Source organism: Corythoichthys intestinalis, chromosome 12, assembly GCF_030265065.1.
Source record: "Corythoichthys intestinalis isolate RoL2023-P3 chromosome 12, ASM3026506v1, whole genome shotgun sequence".
NCBI lineage: Eukaryota > Metazoa > Chordata > Actinopteri > Syngnathiformes > Syngnathidae > Corythoichthys > Corythoichthys intestinalis.
The window spans coordinates 38,341,607-38,363,746 of NC_080406.1; the positions used below are offsets into that span (position 1 = coordinate 38,341,607).

Sequence of the window (22,140 nt, forward strand, 5' to 3'; positions counted from 1 at the left end):
CCCCCCCCCCCCCCCAGGACGGCGCAGAGGGATGCTGTGGGTGGCGCATGTGACCCCAGGGAAACAACGTACATTTTTGCCGTACCATAATACAGTGTAATTCTATATTCACTCAGTGGGTGGCAATGGCGCTCTCATTTCAGAGTGTGCACAGTATTTTTGAACCGAACAAGAGCACACAGCAAAGAGCACAGGAGAACTGAAGAGCTAAGACATGGAAATATCACGAAGCGTATGTTGCGTTTGGCTTTTTGCTGTGACTTTTAATACAGTGGGAGACAAGGAAAGACATTAGACCCCAATCACATTGATAAGTCGCTTGATTTTTTATTTTTTTTCTTTTCGGTGGAAACGTGCCAAATATTGCCAAAAATCATCCCGCTTTGTCAGTGTTATATCAGTAAACTTGCGAGCACTGGCATACCAAGTTGCTCAGTGCAAAATAACCTCACACCATAGGAAAGAAGCGGATACTGCCTGTAGCAAAAATAAAACTGTCCGTCTGTCCAAGGACACTCTCATTTTTGTTCTATTTTGTATTTTCAAGAAAATTGTTTGGCATATTTTCCTCATGAGTTAATGTTGCTAATCAATTTGAATTTATTTTTGATTTTATCCAATTTGATTTTTCAGTATCAAATGGTCAAAAGTGTATCAAGTGTATTTTTACAGTTTGGATGTGACGTTTTTGTAGGGCTACAGCTATCGATATTTTAGTTGTCGACTAATCGATGGACTAGTTAGTTCGAATAATCGAGTAATCGGATAAGGAACATGAACATTTAAAATACCTGAACTGAGCCTCAAACGGTATAAAACATTTTTTAAAAATGAGGATCTATGTACAACAAAAGAACAATTGGCTAACTTACATAGAAAAAGTCTGCTAGCTTAAATGCTATAAAATGCTCAAGTTTTTTCTTCTTCTTTACAATGCTCTTAACAAATGGTTCAGACACATATTCCCACAAAAAAACGGCTAAATATACCTATAAGGCAGACCACAGGGCAGTGTATCCACCCTCATCAATAAAACTAAATGCAAACACTTTCAAAATAAACCATTACAAAGCCACTTTAATTAAAAGAATACTCGAAGCAACAAAATTTAATTATAATATTTGTTTCTAATCGAATACTCCAGTTAATCGATTAATCGTTGCAACACTACTTTTTTGTACTTATAATAATAATAATACTTTTACAAAATACTATTTACAGTGGCGGCAGAGAGTTGGTGGGGTGTAAAACGTTTATGTCTTTCTTTGGGTGGGGGGCGTAACAGAAAACATTTTGAAGGACTGAACTAAAGATATCTCAAAGAGAATTACATGTTGTGATTTAAAGCAAAACAAACCAACAAAAAAACCCTATATAGCTTTTGCTAACAAGTCTGTATTGCTAACCAATGCAAAATGCTAAAGTTAGGCTAATAGCACGGTGTGACACTAGTGCTTCAAGCCAGTGTTGTTTTTTTTTGGAAGTCCTTTTAATTTGCGTCTTAGTCTTTTCAAAATGTGTTTGTCTTCGTCTAGTTTTTTGTTGACAAAAACGTTTTGGTCTGTAAAATTAAAAATTCTTACTCAAAAATAAGGCTAATTCTAATGCACGAGTTACACTAGTGTAATGATCACTCAGCAGTGTCGGCACAGACCTTTAAAGGCTAAAGCAACATTGCATATTCTCTCTGGCCAAAGAAAACAAATCTTACAGTGTGTGTAAACCTGCATGGAGACTGGAGACGACACAATGGTGAGTCGGGAAGTGGGGGGGGGGGGGGGGTGCAGCACGTCATGAATGACACAACCAGACACTGCTACGATGCAGGCTAACTACACATAAAATGTCACGCATCGTGAACGTGACAGCAACTATTGCACATTTTCATTCTCGTCTCGTCAGACCAAAACAGGCATCCGTCCTGTTGTGTTTTGGTCTCCAAAAACACGTGTTTAGCTCGTTTTAGTCTCCTCATCATCATGAAAAAAGTGTTTGTTGACGAAATATTTTCATTATCGTCATCGTTGACGAAAACAACGCTGCTTCTAACATTAGAAATTTGAACAAAAATGGTGGTGCAACACATTTAGACAAATGATATAACAACAATACTCAGATATGGTCTACATCCTCTGTGGCGAATGACGACTAATACCGTGTACACAAGAAGTGGAAGCAAACTGTCCATTTAACTGGAGGAATAAAAGTGTCAAAAACGGGTTAATTCTTTAAAATGTTGTTTGGTTTTATTAAGTGCAATCGATGCTTTTTTTCCCCTAAGAAGAAAAATATTGCTGCAAAAATGTTGAATGAATGGAATATACATTTTTTTGCAATGGAGAGAGATTATAGACTAGCTAAAATCTAACATGTATTAACTCGGCGCTCGATAGGTAATTCATTTGAACTGTTAATGTATGTGCTTCAGAGCCACTGACAAGTCTGGCGTCCAATTCTTTTTGATGACACGGATTGGACGTCTAGTGCTGTCAATCACAGAGTTAAAGATGATAGCCTGTCAAAACACTCACAAAAAGTTCTTTCTTTCTTTGTCTTCAATTTCATCACCGGCCAGTCTAGTGTAAATTCCGTCCACTTTCAGGCCTCCGCTCCACTCCCCACTGAAGTGGCCCTGTATAGTGTCACCATTTGCAAGGGACAAAACACCCTAAGAGAAAGAGAGCGAATATAATTATAAGAATGTCAGTCACACTTCTGGAATTAATGACAATCACCTCTCAAAAATCACACCCATGTATTGGAAGCATTTGACAAAAGGGAGCAGATGTCGTCTACCTTTCCGTTAATAGTCCAGTCTTCGGAAAGCTCCCCGTGGAAGGCTGTGTCATCGTCTGATACCAGCAGACCGGGGCCCTAAGAGAACACCCATAGCGCACTATAAAAAAGCAACATTCATCAGAGTAAAAGTAATCCAATCACTTACACTCATCTTGTTTTCCCTGAAATTGCCTTCATAGTACATGCCGTACTGAGTCACGACCACGGCGCTCCCGTGCCTCTCATCATCCAGCCACATTCCCATGTACTTCTCACCCCTGGGAGAATGAAGAAGGGTGAGTGAGCCTCAATACAACAGCAACAACTAATTGCATTTAGAAGTGGTGACAAAAGACTTCATAATGTTAAGTCAAATATGTTGAAAGATGTCGTGAATAATGACGTGTTCATGGTTATTTCCAATTAAACAAATGCAAATAGCAACATTTGTAACTTAACTTCTGTAACTCAACAAAATCATAAAAATTCTTTTTTTATTTTTTACTTTTTTGTTAATCAGGAAAGTAAAATATGGGTGCAAAACCACAATTTCATAGAACTACTGTTACAACTGTATTGCTTGAAAAAAACTGGTATCTCAGCCAGGGCAATTGAACGAAATAATGTAAATCCTCTGAATTTTTCTTGTGTTCATAAGAGTCAATATGATAAAATTTGGTGCCACCTGTCGTCCAATACCTATTGAACAGAACAGTACCTTTTGTTTATTAAGTTGTTTTAGTATTGTATCTCCTTCATTTTTTTAGAATAAGAGAAATTATTTTTTGCACTACATTGCATAGCAACAACCTTTTGCAATGAATGTACTTGGGCTGCAGCTAGCGATTATTTTAGTAGTCGATTGATTGATGAACTAATTAGTTCGAATTATCGAATAATCGAATAAGGAACATACACAATTAAAATACCTGAGCTGAGCCTTAAACAGCATAAATAGTAAATAAATTAAGATCTAAGTACATCAAAAGAACAATTGGCTAACTTACGGAGCAAAACTCTGCTAGCTTAAATGCTATAAAATGCTAACCTTTTTTTTTTTTTTTTTTTTTACAATGCGCTTAACAAATGGTTTAAACAAAATTCACGGCTAAATATATCTATAAACTAAATTATGAATGCATTAAAAAACATTAGCTCAAACAAAAACTTCGCTTATGATGGTCTTAACAGGGAGCAGCTGGATTCAGCCATATGAAATGAGTTACATTCATTATTGCCTCTAGAGGGCAGTGTATCCACGCAAATCAATAAAACTAAATGCAAACACTTTCAAAACAAACCATTACAACGCCACTGTAAACGAATACTTGAAGCAGCGAAATGTAATTCGAATCTTTTTACTAATCAAATTACTTAAGTTAATCGATTAATCGTTGCAGCACTAGAAAGTACACGCCTTGAATTGAAGGACTGCAGTTGACACATTTTCATTATTTGGCATGAGTGAATATAGCATATTGTAGTCTTTTCGTGCATAATAATGTTAATGCAATTTTTAATTTTCACAATAAATGCTCTCAAAATGACACATATTTTTGTTCTTGTGGTTTATAGTTTAATTTTTTATGCATTTTTCTTAGTCGTGGGACCATGTAACTCATTCAGAAAAACATGCACACTTTTGATTTTTAATGCGGTATAGACACTGAGCTCGCTGCAAATCAGACCTGGTGATGTCATCACAGACACCATATCCAGTCCTCTTATCGCAGAACCACTGGCCGATGAAGACGTTTGAAGAATTCTTGTCCATTTTCCCAGAGCGCAGCATGCCATAGCCGTGGCGCTGGCCTTCATTGAAACAGCCCTCATATACCTCACCAGAAGCATACCTGATAAAGTCAAACATCAAAAGAAACTTTTTAATAAGAAAGACCTACATGCCTTTTTGATAAGAAACAGTAAATTTACCTATAAATGCCAAAACCGTGTATCTTGCCATCTTTCCAGTGTCCTTGGTAGCAGCCTGCTTTATTCAGCAATTTGTCAGGAATCATACATTCACCATAACTGGAGGGACAAATTCGTTAACGGAAAAACATCCAGAGCCATTCCATATTGGTTCATAATAAAACTTACCCATCTTCCAGTCCATTTTTAAAATTCCCAGTGTAAGTACGTCCATCCGGCCATCTCATTGTTCCTCTGTAAATGCATATAATATAGAGCTGAATGATTACTCGAACAATTCGAGTAACTATTTTAAAAATTGATCGAGGAATTTTCTCTGCCTCGAGGAATCATTCAATTTTGCCAGCTCCAAGCATGACGTTTTGCCCGGACAACTTTTAATGCGGCACAACATGCTGACGTCACGTGCGTACAGGAAGAAAAGTGAGGCGGCGGATATATTTGATTTCAACCACATATGAATATAGAGGTAATGAGAAAGAAGCTGACGAAAGCACAGAGAAAAGCACCAAGAAAAAGCAGAAAATGTCAAAAGTGTGGGTGCATTTCAAGCAGAAGACCAAGGCGAACACTGTTTCATGTATTCACTGTAAGACAGCGTTTGCATAACACTACCTCGCCCGGCCCGGCTACCCGCGGCCCCGCCAACACTTCCGCACCGCCGGCTGTACCCTGTGAACGATGACCTTTAGCCCCCGCTCCACCGAAGGCACCCAGTTTACTCCGAGAGCGGAGGAGCAATACTCGGGACAAGTTAAAATTAAGTTAACGTAGCGCTAATAAAGAAGATTAATGTTGCTGTTTGCTGCTAACGTAACGTTAGCCCCGCAGAGGGCTAGGTTTCTATTAATTATGATTACTGTCGATGCGTGGCTAACGTGTCTTTCATACAAGCTTTATTTAATCTGTAAAAAGCGGGTGTAAAATAAAAACATAATAAGGCTAACTGTCAATTTTAGCTCGCTAGTCATTGATGGATAAAACAAGTAGCGATGGTGCCTAATGTGCCTCAATACAGCAGGTATCATATATTTATTTTAAACACTGGAAAAACTCAAAATTCTACTAGGACCAGTGTTGTTTTTGTCAACGATGACGATAACGAAAATATTTCGTCAACTAACAATTTTTTCATGACTATGATGAAAAAATGACGTGTTGAAAACATGTCTTGGGAAACTAAAACATAACGAGATGGATGCCAGTTGTCGTCCAACGACACGAGAAAGATGAAAATTCGCCATAGTTTCCACCATGAATTCACAATGTGTGATATTTTCTTATTGTATGTAGTTACAACGCATTTAGCAGTGTTTGGTCGTGTCACTCATTTGATGTGATGCGCCTCTCCCCCGACACCCTCCGCCCCACACACACGCTCCGGTGAGTAAGCCTGTGCCCATTCCAGGCTAATTTTGGGAAACATACGTGTCAGGTGCTGCTTGGTAAGTTTTGCGTTCTTATCTTGGCTAGATATGCCATGTTGCTTTAGCCTTTCAAAGTCTTTGCTAAATGATCATCACACACTGCACTAACTTGTAGCGTTAGCATAGCATTACGTTAGCATTAGCACTTAGCGCGGTGACTGTCTTCTTAAGCTCTTGAAAAACATTTTACATACAGTTCGTGGCGTCCAGGTGAGTTTAAGTAATTGGAAATAATGTGCTGTTTTCCTGCTGAGTGTGTATTACCATCATTAAAATGGTGATGTCGTTGTAGATTCTACAGTTATGTGCTCGTCTGTCATGTTCATTCGAAATTATTGGAAACCTATTTATTTTTTTCATGGACTAACATTTTTCGAGGTTATAGACGAAAACATTTTGAGAATTGTCGACAAAAACATTTTGAAATGGCTAAAATATGACTAAGACTAATAAGCATTTTCATCCAAAACACTAACACGAAAATTAAAATGGCTGCCAAAAACAACACTGATCAGGACTTACAATTTAACTTAAAACTTGATTAGAACTTAAAACTAGCTTGACACAAAAGGTAATTCAAATGAAACCCGTGGGGAAAAACACCTAACTTAATTGATATGTGTTATCAAGCGGAATGGCATTTTTGGGTAAGAAATAAGGTTGTTGTTTTTTAATAAGATCTGAATTTTTTTGAGTGAAAGCAGTGAATGTGTTTTTTTTTTCTCTAGTTACATCTGAGATGCTAATTGTTGGCTGTTTTCAAAAATGTAAATCTAAAAGACATTTATTGTGTAAAAATGGTTCAATATTAGGTGAAATGTCTTGTTTCCTCATGGATATTTACAATTGCTCATTAGCTTAAAAAAAAAAAAAAAAGTTTTATCAGATTACTCGATTAATCGATGGAATTTTCAGGGAGTACTTGATTACTAAAATATTCCATTACTGCAGCCCTAATATAATATATTTTGGTTTGTAATTAAATCGGTAAACTAGCCCTGAGTGGATTTGACAAACACACTCAAGTAAACTTAAACCAAGAGTCAAACTCATCTTTGTCACGGGCCGCATTGTAGTTATGGTTTCATTCAGAGGGCCATTTTAATAGCCATTTATTATACTGTATACAGTACACAACAAATTAAATGATACCCAGGGCGATCACTATACATTCATTATTAGCCTTTCTATCACCTTTTCTTTTTTGCTATCACTTTAAAGTCACTTATTCTAGCATTTCATAGCACCTTTAACCTTCCGTGTAATTAACCACAAGAGGGTTTAGAAAATGTCATGTATATTTTTAAGAAGAACTTCAGTCCGATCGTAACTCATTGGCTGCCATTGATGGCACAAATATTAACGGTTTAGCTGCCATTGACGGCACTAGATGTCCAATGAATTTGGACTGGGAGAGGCGAATGAACATTCTGGTCGTGTACTGGCATCAATGGCACTGAAATATGAGCATTCAAAGCCAGTCGTCCCAGTTTAACTGAATTGAATGTCTATCGTTGTCAATGAGCGGCAATGAGTTAAGGCTGCTAAGCGGCATCACTGGAGTATTTTAAGGACAAAAGCCTGATTCAAGAATGTCTATGAGGTCGGTGGTAATGGAGCAGACTCAATTCTCTGACCTGCCATGAACTCTTCCAGCCAGCCAGCTCCCAGTATACTGTGCATCCTTGAACCGACCCTCTCCTGTGAAAGTATAGGAAGCCGTGCGGGACATTGCTGTTATTCCTGGCGATGACCCCTGACCTCCACCACTCAGCACCCGGTCCACCTCTTGATTAAGAAAATGCAGCCACTTGTTCTACATGGTGAGTGCAAAAGCAACCAAAAAAATACTCTTGTTGAGTGACATCAAGTCATCTGAGACAAATGTTTTTTTTAACCTTGGTTGGGAGTGAATGAGCCTTTCTGGCATGGACAAAATATCAGATTTAGATGAATACAAATTTAATTTATTAAGTTATGACATCCCAACGTGAAGACTGTAATTGTGGCTAAGCAAGCACATACCTTCTCTTGCGGTGTTGAAGCCACCAGTATGAATGTCTCTTCTGGACATGACATTTTGATCGCATAGCTGGAGATGGATGACACATAATTGTAGAGCTTTTTTCCCTGTGCTGATTTAGATACTACAGTGGGGCAAATAAGTATTTAGTCAACCACTAATTGTGCAAGTTCTCCCACTTGAAAATATTAGAGAGGCCTGTAATTGTCAACATGGTTAAACCTCAACCATGAGAGAAAGAATGTGAAAAAAAAAAAAAAGAAAATAATTTATTTGCAAATCATGGTGGAAAATAAGTATTTGGTCAATAGCAAAACTTCATCTCAATACTTTGTTATGTACCCTTTGTTGACAATAACGGAGGCCAAACGTTTTCTGCAACTCTTCACGAGCTTTTCACACACTGTTGCTGGTATTTTGGCCCATTCCTCCATGCAGATCTCTTCTAGAGCAGTGATGTTTTGGGGCTTTAGTTGGGCAACACGGACTTTCAACTTCCTCCGCAGATTTTCTATGGGGTTGAGACCTAGAGACTGGCTAGGCCACTCCAGGACCTTGAAATGCTTCTTACGAAGCCACTCCTTTGTTGCCTGGCGGTGTGTTTGAGATTATTGTCATGCTGAAAGACCCAGCCATGTCTCATCATCAATGCCCTTGCTGATGGAAGGAGATTTTCACTCAAAATCTCTCGATACATGGCCCCATTCATTCATTCCTTTACACAGATCAGTTGTCCTGGTCCCTTTGCAGAAAAAACAGCCCCAATGCATGATGTTTCCACCCCCATGCTTCACAGTCGGTATGGTGCAATTCAGTACTCTTTTTCCTCCAAACAAGAGAACCTTTGTTTCTACCAAAAAGTTCTATTTTGGTTTCATCTGACCATAACACATTCTCCCAGTCCTCTTCTGGATCATCCAAATGCTCTCTAGCGAAACACAGACGGGCCTGGACATGTACTTTCTTCAGCAGGGGGACACGTCTGGCAGTGCAGGATTTGAGTCCCTGGCGGCGCATTGTGTTACTGATAGTAGCCTTTGTTACTGTGGTCCCAGCACTGACTAGGTCCCCCCGTGTGGTTCTGGAATTTTTGCTACCCGTTTTTGTTATCATTTTGACGCCACGGGGTGAGGACGGAGTTGAAAGTCCGTGTTACCCAACGACAGCCCCGAAACCTCACTGCTCTAGAGGAGATCTGCATGGAGGAATGGGCCAAAATACCAGCAACAGTGTGTGAAAAGCTTGTGAAGAGTTACAGAAAACGTTTGGCCTCCATTATTGCCAACACAGGGTACATAAAAAGTTAATGAGATGAACTTTTGGTAAAGACCAAATACTTATTTTCCACCATAATTTGCAAATAAATTCTTTAAAAAAAAATTAAAAAAATCAAACAATGTGATTTTTTTGTTTTTTTTTCCACATTCTGTCTCTCGTGGTTGATGTTTACCCATGTTGACAATTACAGGCCTCTCTAATATTTTCAAGTGGGAGAACTTGCACAATTAGTGGTTGACTAAATACTTATTTGCGCCACTGTACATACAGTAGTGCTTTGAGATATGAATTTACTTCATAATCACCTGCACTACTAACTGAAAATATTCTTAGAACAAATCTTTCAGATTTGAAAAGAACGATAATGCCATTAATCTTTTCCACACTTGAGGAATAAAATGTTGGGTGATTGTTCAAATTACACATCATATAATTTTCACCTTTGTTTAGTTTAACAATATATTTTAACTTAGTGAAGCATTAACCAGCTTGAAGATTCAGATTTGTTCACTATGCAAAAGATAACTGAGTTGAGTTTGTTGCCATTGCATAATGCTCGTTTCAAATTATTGCTCGCAATCTTGAATCTACAGAATAAACTTAGAAACTCATCAATGATGCTCATGATTGGTAGACACCAAGACTGCCCATAAAACTTTTAATCTAGTAAGAATCCAAGTATAAAAATACAATATATAAAATCAATTGCAGTAGCCAAAACACAATCTTACCTTCCACTGTCATTTTCAGGAAGTGGTTTTACCCACAAAAGGTTCACAGGGTAGACGCGATGAGTGGAGAACTGGAAAGAGACATGATTTATTTATCAGGGTAAATCCAAACATTCTTTTTCCTCCTTTTACATATATATATGTTTTTTTTTTTTTTTTTTTTTTTTTGGGGGGGGGGGGGGTGTTTGATCATTGAAAATATTACGTAGACACACAAAATATTACACTCATATTTAAGTTAAAAAAAAAAAAAAAAAAAAGAAAGAAAGACAGGAATCCACAAGACCAGGGAAAGCCACTCCAGGAATAAGACAAGTAAACTTAACTAGTGAGATTTGCCAGCCACAATGCAGCGGTGAGTTTAAGAGCTATACAGGCATTGTCCTATGATAGAAAAAAATACTTCTATCATCACTTCCATCACTTCTAAGACAAAAAGACTCCAAACTTGTTACCAGGGTGACATCCGCAAAATCAATCTCAATCCAGGATGTATGAAATGTTAATCAATGAAAAACAAACAGAAAGAAGGTGTTGATGAGTTTTCTTAGCAGAGGTGGGTAGAGTAGACAAGCATTTTACTCAAGTAAGAGTAGCATTACTTCATAATAATATTACTCAAGTAAAAGTAGTCCAAAAAATGACTCAAGTACAAGTAAAAAAGTATTTGGTGAAAAGAATACTCAAGTAATGAGTAACATTGTGAGTAACTACATATACTTTTTTGGTTGGATTTCTTTTTTCTTAAAACAATGGTATTTTTTCTGAGCACAAAGTTTTCTATATGGACTATTGTTGTAATGATACTGCACAATAACCCATTACATAGCCACATTAAGGCAAATAAATACAAAAAAAAAAAAAAAAAAAAATCATTGAACTCTGCTGAGAGGAAAAAAAAATGACAAAAATGAAGCATTATTCATCTAAAGAGCATGAGCGCCCTCTGATGGAGAAAATAGTTTGAATCTAGAAGAATTCCTTCATAATTACTATTTTGAAATTAAAAGGATCATATCTACGGTTTTTCATGGTCAATCGGTGCCAAATAAAAACTGGGAAAGAGGTTAAAGTCTGCACTTTCGAGTCATGTTGAGGGCAGCGCTCTATATCAAATAGTTCATTTTTTACGGTGCTTTAAAGACACCACATGATTGAACAGGCTGACGTGAAGATAGAACGGCAAGCTTGCGTCTGATTGCTATAATGGAGTCATGTGATTATTGTTGCGACGTCTCATTGGTGAAATCGGTAGAGCTACTTGCTATTACTACAGTTGCTACAGCTACTTAGCATCGCTGGCAAAAAAATTAATCTAACATGTAGATTAAAGAGGAAAAATGTAAAAACTCTAGTGTAGCCCAAAGTAGCAGAGTAAGAGTAGTGTTTTATCTTTACAAATCTACTCAAGTAAAAAAAAAAAAAAAAACTCTTCAAAGTACTTTTTCCTCAAAGAGTTACTCAAGTAAATGTAACTGAGTACATGTAACGCGTTACTACCCACCTCTGTTTCTTACTTTAAATGTTGCAAGTGATAATTTGACAAAATTACAGTCCCTGACAAAAGTCTTGTTGCACAAGGACATAGTGATTTAAATTGGCATATAACTTTATTTCTAATTATTTCATTCATACAATAAAGGGTTAATTTTAAAGTCAAGGGCCTTCACATTAGTGGAAAAGTGGTAGAAAGTTGATTTTTCTGATGAATCATCCATTGAACTGCATTCAAACCACCACAAATACTGCAGAACATCTGTTGGTACCCACATGGACCCATGATTCCTCCAGTAAATAGTCAAGTTTGGTAAAGGAAAAATCATGGTTGGGGTTACATCCAGTATCAGGGTGTGTGAAATATCTGCAGAGTGGGCGGCAACATCAACAGCCTTAAGTATCAAGAAATTCTTGCTGCCCATTACATTCCAAACCACACGAGAGGGCAAATTCTTCAGCAGGATGGTGCTCCCTCTCATACTTCAGCCTCTACATCAAAGTTCCTGAAGGTGAAGAAGGTTAAGGTACTCCAGGACTGGCTAGCTCAGTCACCAGACATTAACATTATTGAGCATGTCAGGGGTAAGATGAAGGAGGACGTTTTGAAGATGAAACTAAAGAATCTTGATGAACTCCGGGAGTCCTGCAAGACTGCTTTCTTTGCCATTCCAAACGAATTCATCAATAAGTTATTAGAGTCATTGCCAGGATGCATGGATGCAGTCCTCCAAGCTCATGGGAGTCACACACGATATGTCCCCCCAACCTTGATTTTATGTTCTGATCTTATTGTAGTATATTTGCGTTTTTTAAATAAAGTATCATTCATTCATTCATTCATTTTCCATGCCGCTTATTCCTCACGAGGGTCGCGGAGGTGCTGGAGCCTATCCCAGCTAACTTCGGGCAGTAAAATAAAGTATCATTTCTACCATAAATTATTTTTGTATGCGACAAGACTTTTGTGCTTGCAAAAACAGATTTTATGGGCTTTACCAAGCTCCGAATGTTGCACTACCTTTTTATGATTTTGTTTTGTACCCAGTTATTAATGTGAAGGCCCTTGACATTAAAATTAACCTTTTATTGTAAGAATGAAATGTTTAGATATAAAGTTATATGCCATTTTAAAATCACTATGTCCTTATGCGACAAGACTTTTTTGTCAGGGACTGTACTGTGTGGTCAATGTAAAAATAGGTCTCTTGTAGAGAATTTCTGATTTGCCTGTCGCCAATGTTGGTAGCCATTCAGTTAAATACGAGTTCATGCTTATACATGGACAACTATTTTTTTGTATTAAATTGTCAACCAAATTACATAGATTTTAATCTAAATAATGCATTTCAATAGGACAAAAAATATTGATTTTATTTGATTCAATATTATGTTTTACAGTAAGTGATTCATTTATCATTTCATACCATCCTGTTTTAAAATAAGTGACCCCCGTGTGGGCGAATAGTCTGACCACTGCACATAGACCAGCCCACCCATGCTGCTTTGCATCGAGCTTGATTAACTGCATCACATAATACTTACAAGACTCTTAGGAGGAGCGGCACGCTGAGTGGGTGAAAAAGAGTCATAGATACATTGGATTGCATTAATATGTGTGACTGAGGCACAACATGAGTTCAAAATTGAGTTATACTATTCAAGTACTGAATACACTCCCTTAATCCAATATAGGGAAAAAAGTTGTTGTGCTAAATATACTGCAGTGTGAAGGCTGCCTAGGCCGTTTGCCATTGATGTACTACTTCCTGAACAATAACTGTTTGCGTGTATACCTGTATGTGAACCAGCGCGTCATTGAACAGTATGAACCAATGGTTGGAGAAGCGGCCGGCGCCCTGCAAGGTGAGAGTTCTGTTGCTGCTTTCACATAACACTCGCCGCTGTGGGAGACGCAGACCCTCCTGAAAGACGCAGTCAGGCGACAATGTGCTAAGCTACATGTTACTGTTGTTTTACTCCAGTTTATTCTCACACTCTCGCCGTCATAGTCTCTCGTGTGTTCATTCAATTTGCTAATGTAAACAACTTCAAAAAGTCAATAATAATGTTAATTTTCCTTCAGGCACGGGACACCAACTAAAACTGGTTAACAGTCACGCCTTTTTAAGACACTGTGCTATGCTAAATAAAGTTTTAACTGACACCTTCAATTTACAAGACTTAATTAATCAACACCTCTTTGACAGCATAAAAAAAAAAAGATTTCAATTTACAAGACTTAATTAATCAACACCTCTTTGACAGCATCAAAAAAAGTATTTAATTATTGTCTTTGAAGGAGGTAATTAACTAGGTCAAAACAGATTAAAATTGTTTTCCTAGCACTATAATTGTCAACAGCTGCATCCAGGATACAATAAGTATTAGGTTATACCTGGGGTCAGCAACCCGCAACTCGAGAGCCGCATGTGGCTCTTTAGCACTGCCCTAGCGGCTCCTTGGAGCTTTTTCAAAAATGTTTGAAATTGGAAAAAGGTGGGGGAGGGAAACACGTTTTTAGTTTTAATATGATTTCTGTAAGAGGAAAAACAAGCTATGAAAATTCTTCTGCAGTAATTCATTAATATTGTGACGGATGTGTCATTCTCAATAGGATTCACTGCAGAGAAAATAAACATTTATCCTATTTTCCACACTATACGAAGCGTCAAAGTATAAGGCGCATCTTCAATGAATGGCCTATTTTAAATCCGTTTTCACGTATAGGGCGCACTGTCATATAAGGCGCAATAGTTGTAGTGGTTGGCGTTATGCATCCACAAGATGGAGCTGAGCTAAACGGAATGTTGTGCCGTGATTAAGTAATATTGACCCATATATAAGGCACATCTGCGTAAAAGGCACACCTTTAATGAATGCCCTATTTTAAATCCGTTTTCATGTATAGGGCGCAGTAGTAGAAGTGGTAGTGGTTGGCGTTGCGTTATGCATCCACAAGATGGAGCTGAGCTAAACGGAATGTTGTGCCATTACTAACTAATATTGACCCGTATATAAAGGCACATCGGAGTAAAAGGCACACCTTCAACGAATGGCCTATTTTAAATTTGTTTTCATGTATAGGGCGCACTGCATTATAAGGCGCAGTAGTAGTAATAGTGGTAGTGGTTGGCGTTGCGTATCCACAAGATGGAGCTGAGCTAAAGAGAATGTTGTGCCATGATTAACTAATATTGACCCATATATAAAGGCACATCGGAGTAAAAGGCAATCCTTCAACGAATGGCCTATTTTAAATTTCTTTTCATGTATAGGGCCCACTGCATTATAAGGCGCAGTAGCAGTGGTTGGCGTTGCGTTGAGCAGCCACAAGATGGAGCTGAGCTAAACAGAATGTTGTGCCATGATTAACCCTTGAGAGTCGAAGGACGCGCCGGCGCGTCCTCAGCGCACGTCGTCTTTGAAGCACCCTCGCGTTTTAATTACGTCACCCACATGCCGTTGGTTGGTCTTGTTTTAAAGTGCGGAAGTTGCGGTTTACTCTCGTTGTTATTTGAAGTCAATCGACCAACTAAAACGTGAGATATTGTCATTTAAGTTTTATAGTTTTATTGTCCTCTCAAAAAAACATTAAAACGCTGCATGGATCATTTGTTTATGTCTATATTTCCATCATTTCTTGTCCTTTTTCAAAACGGAAGCTCCATGAAAAAAACACAAATCAAACGAACCCTTTCGAAGTCACAGTGGAACCACAAAATGCGTTTTTTTTTTTATAAATATAACTGCCGTGCGAGGTTCCACCGAACGAGAGGCAGGAGTGTTCTGACGCAGCGACGGGCAAGCGACGGCCGTTTGAATCAAGCAAGCGGGCGAGCGACTTTGTGTGACTTTGAGGATGAACGGAAAACTAAATTTAGCGCAAGCAATTGTGCTTTTTGATCAACTTGAGGAAGAGGGTGGTCCAAATTCGTCATCATCGTCTTCTTCGGAAGAGTCCTCGAGTGAAGATAGTGACGGATTTGAACACGTGGGTGACGCCATCGACGAGCAGAGGTAAGCCAACTCACTTTTTTTTTTTTTTTTTTTTTTAATGCTGTAAAAGTTTCTTTTGATATTGCAAGACAAAGTTAATTTTGATGCAATATAAGTGCGTGTTTGTGTATGTAATAATAAAATGTGCATATCAGATCAAAGTATAATTTGTGGTCTTCTTTCTATATGAAGATTAGGGATGTAGCACATATTCAGCTACGGTATTCTTTCTATTGTCATACATATAGATTTCCATTATTATTTATTGCTGTATATATTTTTATTTTATACTTTATTATTTTCATAAATACTGACTTTTGTTTCATGTACATTTATAGTGACAATGAAAGTAAAGTGAAATGAAAATGGAAGGGTGGAAAGAGGACCGACACCCCATGGAAGTGTGGGCTGTGATGTAGCCCTGTGTCTAATTCCAGGACGAAACTGCTTTTCGGAGTGGCATGCCTGAAAAAAATTTAACTTGTTTATTGTAAATATTTTTGAAAATACTTTTTTCACCAATGTTATATATATATTTTTTTTCCCACAATCAGTCTTCTCAATTTGTGTATATAAATGTGTGTTCAAGAAGCTTGATTGTGTGTACATAGTTTTCATCAGGTGATGGGCCGCAATACCTAAACTCATAAAGAGATGGCCTCTAAACACTTTTTGTGTTAGATGGTATATTTTTTCACTGTTCTTCACTGTTTGGTCTGCTGTATATAACCTGTTTTGACTAGAGCATGTATAAATGCAAAAAACGCCTATGGCTATACCTGTTGTTTATGTTGAATTGTCAAATAAAAGACTATTTATTCTAAATTTTTTTGGTTGAATGTTCATCCTAACATGTTGAATAAATATTACAAAGTTTCAAAACGGTTCGTTACGCATGTTTGGTTGTCAATTGGACATCAATATTAAAAATTTTGACAAAACGATTTTGGAATTTTTGGTCTTTTTGGGCCCAAAATTATGATTTATATTTGGTCAGTGAAGGAAACAACAGTTTGGACATGAAGTTCAAGGTGTCACAAAAAAAGGGACCAAACCAGGCCATCGTAAACAATTCTGTCTTTGAAATATAAAGGCAACTTCAAAGGCATGCAAAATCAGACAAAATAGGCCCAGACCTTAAAGGGTTAACTAATGTTGACCCATATATAAAGGCACATCGGAGTAAAAGGCACACCTTCAATGAATACCCTATTTTAAATCTGTTTTCATGTATAGGGAGCACTGCATTATAAGGCGCAGTTGTAGTAGTAGTAGTAGTAGTAGTAGTAGTAGTCGTAGTAGTAGTGGTGGTTGGCGTTACGTTATGTATCCACAAGATGGAGCTGAGCTAAACAGAATGTTGTGCCATGATTAACTATTATTGATCCATATATAATATAATATAGCTTAACATAGATACAAACAGCATGTGTTGCCTTCATTATAAGGCTTTCAATTTTTTGCGGCTTGCTCCAATTTGGCTCTTTCAACATTTTGGGTTGCGACCCCTGGGTTATACTCACTGTGTTTTTTCCAGAGTGACTCTTCCAGAAGAGAAGAGTGGCTTCAGCCTCCTTTTTTCTCCTCAACAGTGTTGCAGAAAGCTGCTCATACTGCATACTGCTCTGATAGAGGGACTGATACTCTGTTGTAAGCTAGAGGACAAACAAGAGGCATTCATTCATCATAATTATGCATTTTCTAGCATCTTACATGTCAGAACCAGTAACACAAATTGCCATTCAGATCTTAATCATGTAATTCTCGAACAAACCGGAAAATCATATTTACGAACCGCACAGGCAGTAACACACTTCGCTATTAATTCATCTCTGTATTGTTTGTGCGACAACTGAATGGAGGGCTTTGGCCTCACCACGTCATAGCAGGTTGCCAGTTTAAGAAGAGCTCCACTGTAGTGCTGCAACTGCTGCATAGGCCAGTACAACAAGAAACCCAGATCGACATCGCCGCTCACTGATGGGTCCAGTTCAGGAAGTTGAGCAAGCTTGCTTTGCTTCGATCCTAAACACTCACTGAACAACATTGAGAAACATGAATAACCAAATATCATCTTTTATGAATGAATGAATGACAAGATTGTCAATATTGTGATTGAAATAAATCAAGGTGTCAAAAACTCAATGCCTTGGAGCAGATCCGGCATAGCAGATTATTTAACAACGTTCACAAAAGCAAATAAAGTGTGGTTAACTTGCTGAGTGAATGTGTTCTTTTTGTTTTAGTAGAAAGTCTCAATATTTTTTTAATTTTAACAGGGGCACTATTACTGGTATATCAATGTATTGTGATATTAAGTGACACATTACACACATAGCATGACAACATTCGGTTTCCAACATATTACATAAATCTTTGAGAAATACTTCACAATTATCCATGTATTCTCTTTTTCAATTATCCTTTATAGACGCCATATAACCATGTGAAATCTCAGGTGAAGTTCATGCACATGCAAAGATCGTAAACAATATTGTAGTTCCATATAAGAGTCAAATACAGTGGTACCTCAACATACGATCCTTTCAACATTCGATGTAAAATTTGACTGCTCAATTGTTTCGACATATGCCGACATACCATTTATGACAGTTTCTCAATTTCATTGTTTTCCCGCAAGACGGATGCACAGCGGATTTTCTTGTGAGAGAAATTCACATGGGTCCCAAGAAGGTCAGTGCAGGTGGTGAAAAAAAGGAGAAAAATTAAAATTCAAATTCAAATGGCAATGATAGAAAAATATGAGCCTGGTGTGCACGTCAGTGAAGTGGCTCGACAATACGGCCGGAATATGTCTACGATCTCGACGATACTTCTCAGACCTTCGTTCGCTGTCTTTATAAGTTAAGGGGACAACTATTATTATTGTAATATTGGCAAGGAAGTCGGCAGCTTTGTCAGGTTTTTAATAATTTATTTCAGAACTTGTACAACACAACATGGCTACTGTCCGCTGTAGCCAATGCCAAAAACATTAAAAGAGAATGTAAAAACTCTCCCGCACCTCTCACACTCTGTCGTCAGTCGGTTCAGGAAGAGCATGCAAAACACAACCGCCACATTAGAACCAAATTGGTTACATAATTATATTATTATTCCGATCTGTATTTATAATTTATTTGTTTTGTTGTGTGTAATTGCTATTTGCAATTGTATCAGCAGTATTTATTAAGGATTTAGCATAGGTTTTTGGTCTGTGGAATATATTAATGGAATTATAATATACTCTTATGGGAAAATCCTGCTCGCCATACGACCATTTCGACTTAAATCCTGGAACAAATCAAATTCTTATGTAGAGGCACCACTGTATTTGCTTACAACTAAATTGCAAATTCAATTTGATGTTTAAAAAAATGCAAGCCTAAACACTGAGTGGCCTGCGACAAAAGGATACTGACACCTACAATGTAATCCAATAGGAACCTTACCGTGAGAGTTTATGAAGCAACTGAAACCCACCCATGACCTGAAAGTCCCCTACAGCGGTACAATATCTACATGGAAACACAGAAATAAGTACGAAGTCAATAAAACTCTACATTGTCATTGGTATAAAAGATTTGGCTATACTCAGAAAAGCTGTCCAGGAAGTGCTGAATGTGTGTGATCAGGTGAAGTGAAGTGACATCCCGACGTAGCCCGGTGTGGAGGAAATGGGTGAGCGACGTCGAGTGTTGACCAGTAAGGTTACTCAGGTGAATGAAATTCTTATACATGGCTAGGAAGAGACGCGTGCACGGGTCACCAAGGGATGGATGCACACTCTCTGTGGAGAAACATGTGGCACATTACAGTATACCATGATGTCTTTAAATCTGGAAAATAAATACCGTAATTTTCTGACTATGAGCCACTACTCCCCCCCCCCCCTTTTTTTTTTTTTTAAATCCTGCGTTATAATAGTCCAGTGTGGCTTATTTGCTGATTTATTAGGGTTAATAGATAACACTTTATTTGACAGCGTCATCATAAGACTGCCATGAGAAAGTCATAATTATGACATGACACTATCATGGCCATTAATGAATGCTTATGATAGATGTCATTAACCATCATCTGGAAAATTATGTCACCAACTACGTTTATGTCCAGCTCGGATCTTTTAAATCATTTCAAAAGTGAGATAATTTGCCAGATGACACAAAATGACATCTGTCATAAGCATTCATGCATGCTTATGGTTCATGTCATAATTATGATGGTCTTTATGGCACCGCGGTCAAATGTGTTACCAAAATACCATAACTAGCAATTAATGTAACAACTGGAACAGTAAATGAGGACAATTAGCAAAGAACATGAATTTTGATTGTTATTTACATCTGTCGCGCTGCAATGCATGCTAGAAGGAATGTTGGATGACAACAGTGTTGACGGCAGAGGTTGATTGTCTGTACCAAAGGAGCAGTGATGGCCAAATGAAGCTTCTTAAAGTAATTAAACTTTGCAGCCAATTGGTTCAAAGCTTCATGGTGGTTCATTCGGGCATATGACAGTCTCATGATGCCGCTATCAAAATTAAGTGTTACCGGTCAATATCTTATGGTGTAAATATCCCATAATACAGTGAGGACAGCTGCGGCTTTTAGTCCACTGCGGCATATTTATGAACAAATGCCATTTTCGTGTTCAATTTGGTGGGTGACGGTTTATAGTCAGGTGCGCCTTATAGTCCGAAAATTACGGTAAATTACGGCACCTCATTGAAAAAGCACTCAAGTATTACAAAAAAAATCCTTACCTTTGTTAAAAAGGTGCATGAGAAGCAGCTTTCTTAGGCTGCTCAACCAGTAGTAAAACCTCCTCTCAGTTGAGGCCAACTCATGGAGGGCCGAAATGCGACCAATGGTGTTGTGGTTGGCCAGCAGTGCACACCTTTGACCACCACTGCACACATTGCTGATGTAACCCTTCTAAGAACATAGACATGATCACATCATTAGCGTAGTAATCAAACCGGAAGGAAATTGGTAAACATTAAAGCTGATGTAGGTTAATTCATTTTAGTTTTTTGGTCAGTATTTGGAATTAAAAGAACACTGATGCGAGTGGAAAAAAAAGAAAATAACATGGAATTAAACATGAACATGTTTGGTACACTTGGATTCATTCAAGTCAATTCAAGTCATTCCAGTCTCCTATGCTTTTAAAATAAAAGTTTTTTTGTAACCATAATACACAACCCCTCTTTATTTTCCTCCCACAGGTGAACACCAAAGACTGCCAAGAAGCTCCACATTCCTGCCAACAACTACACATTTTTATAGGACCACACACCTCCATGCTGAAAGGCATCAGCCTGGGTCTGACTGTGTAACTTTCAGCCCTGTTTGGTGATCGCTGGCACGATCTGGCACTCCGGTTGGATTTCTCGCTCGGCTTCGAATTAGGCTCCGGCTGCTTCCCACAGTATAACAAAACGGGCTGGTCGCTGTCTCCGTCTGCCAGTAGGAGGGAGTGGCTCTGGCCTGCTGATATATCCCAAGCCCGGAGACCATCGGGCAACTATGGAAGACAAAACGAGAAAAAGGATTGGTTGCTATTGACGGTGTGAAAGGTCCAATCTATTTTGACTAAAAAAGGTTGGCAGCGAATGGTCGCTGCTAGCCCTCACAATAAAAATGGATTGTACGCCTATCGCTGACAATGTGTTAATATATTTAATGCTTGATTGTTATCCATTTTTGTTTTCTCGTGATGAATAACATAAGTAAACTGTGCAATTTAATATGCAGTTCTATATTACCGTAATTTCCCGCACTCATGTATAATGCGCACCCCAAATTTACTTGTAAAATCTAGGGAAAATTATTGTACCCGTTTATAACGCGCACCCTAATTTTAGCACCAATAAATAGAAGAATACAAGAAAACAGAGCTAGTGTACAGATACAGAAATGTCATTTTACTGAATGGTGAAACACAGCACAAGCATAGCATATTGGTAGTTCGAAACATTACCATAAGCTGACAATATTTACGGTAATAGTATGATTTGACAACTTCAAATCATACTATTATATACTATTATGTGCGCATTATAAACGGGTACATGGATGGAGACAGATATATATATTAGGGCTGTCAAATGATTAAAATTTTTAATCGAGTTAATTACAGCTTAAAAATTAATTAATCGTAATTAATCGCAATTAATCGCAATTCAAACCATCTATAAAATATGCCATATTTTTCTGTAAATTATAAATATTCTGTAAAATAAATTGTTGGAATGGAAAGATAAGTCACAAGATGGATATATACAATGGGGAGAACAAGTATTTGATACACTGCCAGTGGCAAAATCCATTGGCAGTGGATTTTCCCATTGGCAGTGTATCAAATACTTGTTCTCCCCACTGTACATTCAACATACGGTACATAAGGACTGTAGTGGGCATTTCACTCGACTGTCATTTAAATCTGTCTATGCTGTCCTCACTCCGAAGCGTCT

At 37.9% G+C, this 22,140-nt stretch overlaps 1 protein-coding gene across 4 annotated transcripts in view; it reads right to left on the reverse strand.

The window, feature by feature from the left end:
* Nucleotides 1-22,140, reverse strand: part of LOC130927087 (alsin-like) — a 61,206-nt gene that overhangs the window by 16,993 nt on the left and 22,073 nt on the right. For 2 of the 4 annotated variants that reach the window (XM_057852628.1, XM_057852625.1), the window contains 17 exons: nt 20,964-21,191; nt 20,428-20,599; nt 19,257-19,452; nt 19,115-19,180; nt 17,539-17,698; nt 17,186-17,317; nt 13,460-13,588; nt 13,209-13,232; nt 10,170-10,240; nt 8,163-8,229; nt 7,775-7,953; nt 4,879-4,944; nt 4,711-4,809; nt 4,467-4,631; nt 2,945-3,056; nt 2,797-2,874; nt 2,532-2,668 (listed from right to left, as the gene is read on the reverse strand). In XM_057852628.1, coding sequence (XP_057708611.1) covers nt 2,532-2,668; nt 2,797-2,874; nt 2,945-3,056; nt 4,467-4,631; nt 4,711-4,809; nt 4,879-4,944; nt 7,775-7,953; nt 8,163-8,229; nt 10,170-10,240; nt 13,209-13,232; nt 13,460-13,588; nt 17,186-17,317; nt 17,539-17,698; nt 19,115-19,180; nt 19,257-19,452; nt 20,428-20,599; nt 20,964-21,191 — 2,081 coding nt within the window. The remainder of the gene's footprint in view (nt 1-2,531; nt 2,669-2,796; nt 2,875-2,944; nt 3,057-4,466; nt 4,632-4,710; nt 4,810-4,878; nt 4,945-7,774; nt 7,954-8,162; nt 8,230-10,169; nt 10,241-13,208; nt 13,233-13,459; nt 13,589-17,185; nt 17,318-17,538; nt 17,699-19,114; nt 19,181-19,256; nt 19,453-20,427; nt 20,600-20,963; nt 21,192-22,140) is intronic. The other 2 variants (XM_057852626.1, XM_057852627.1) reach the window with 2 other exon arrangements.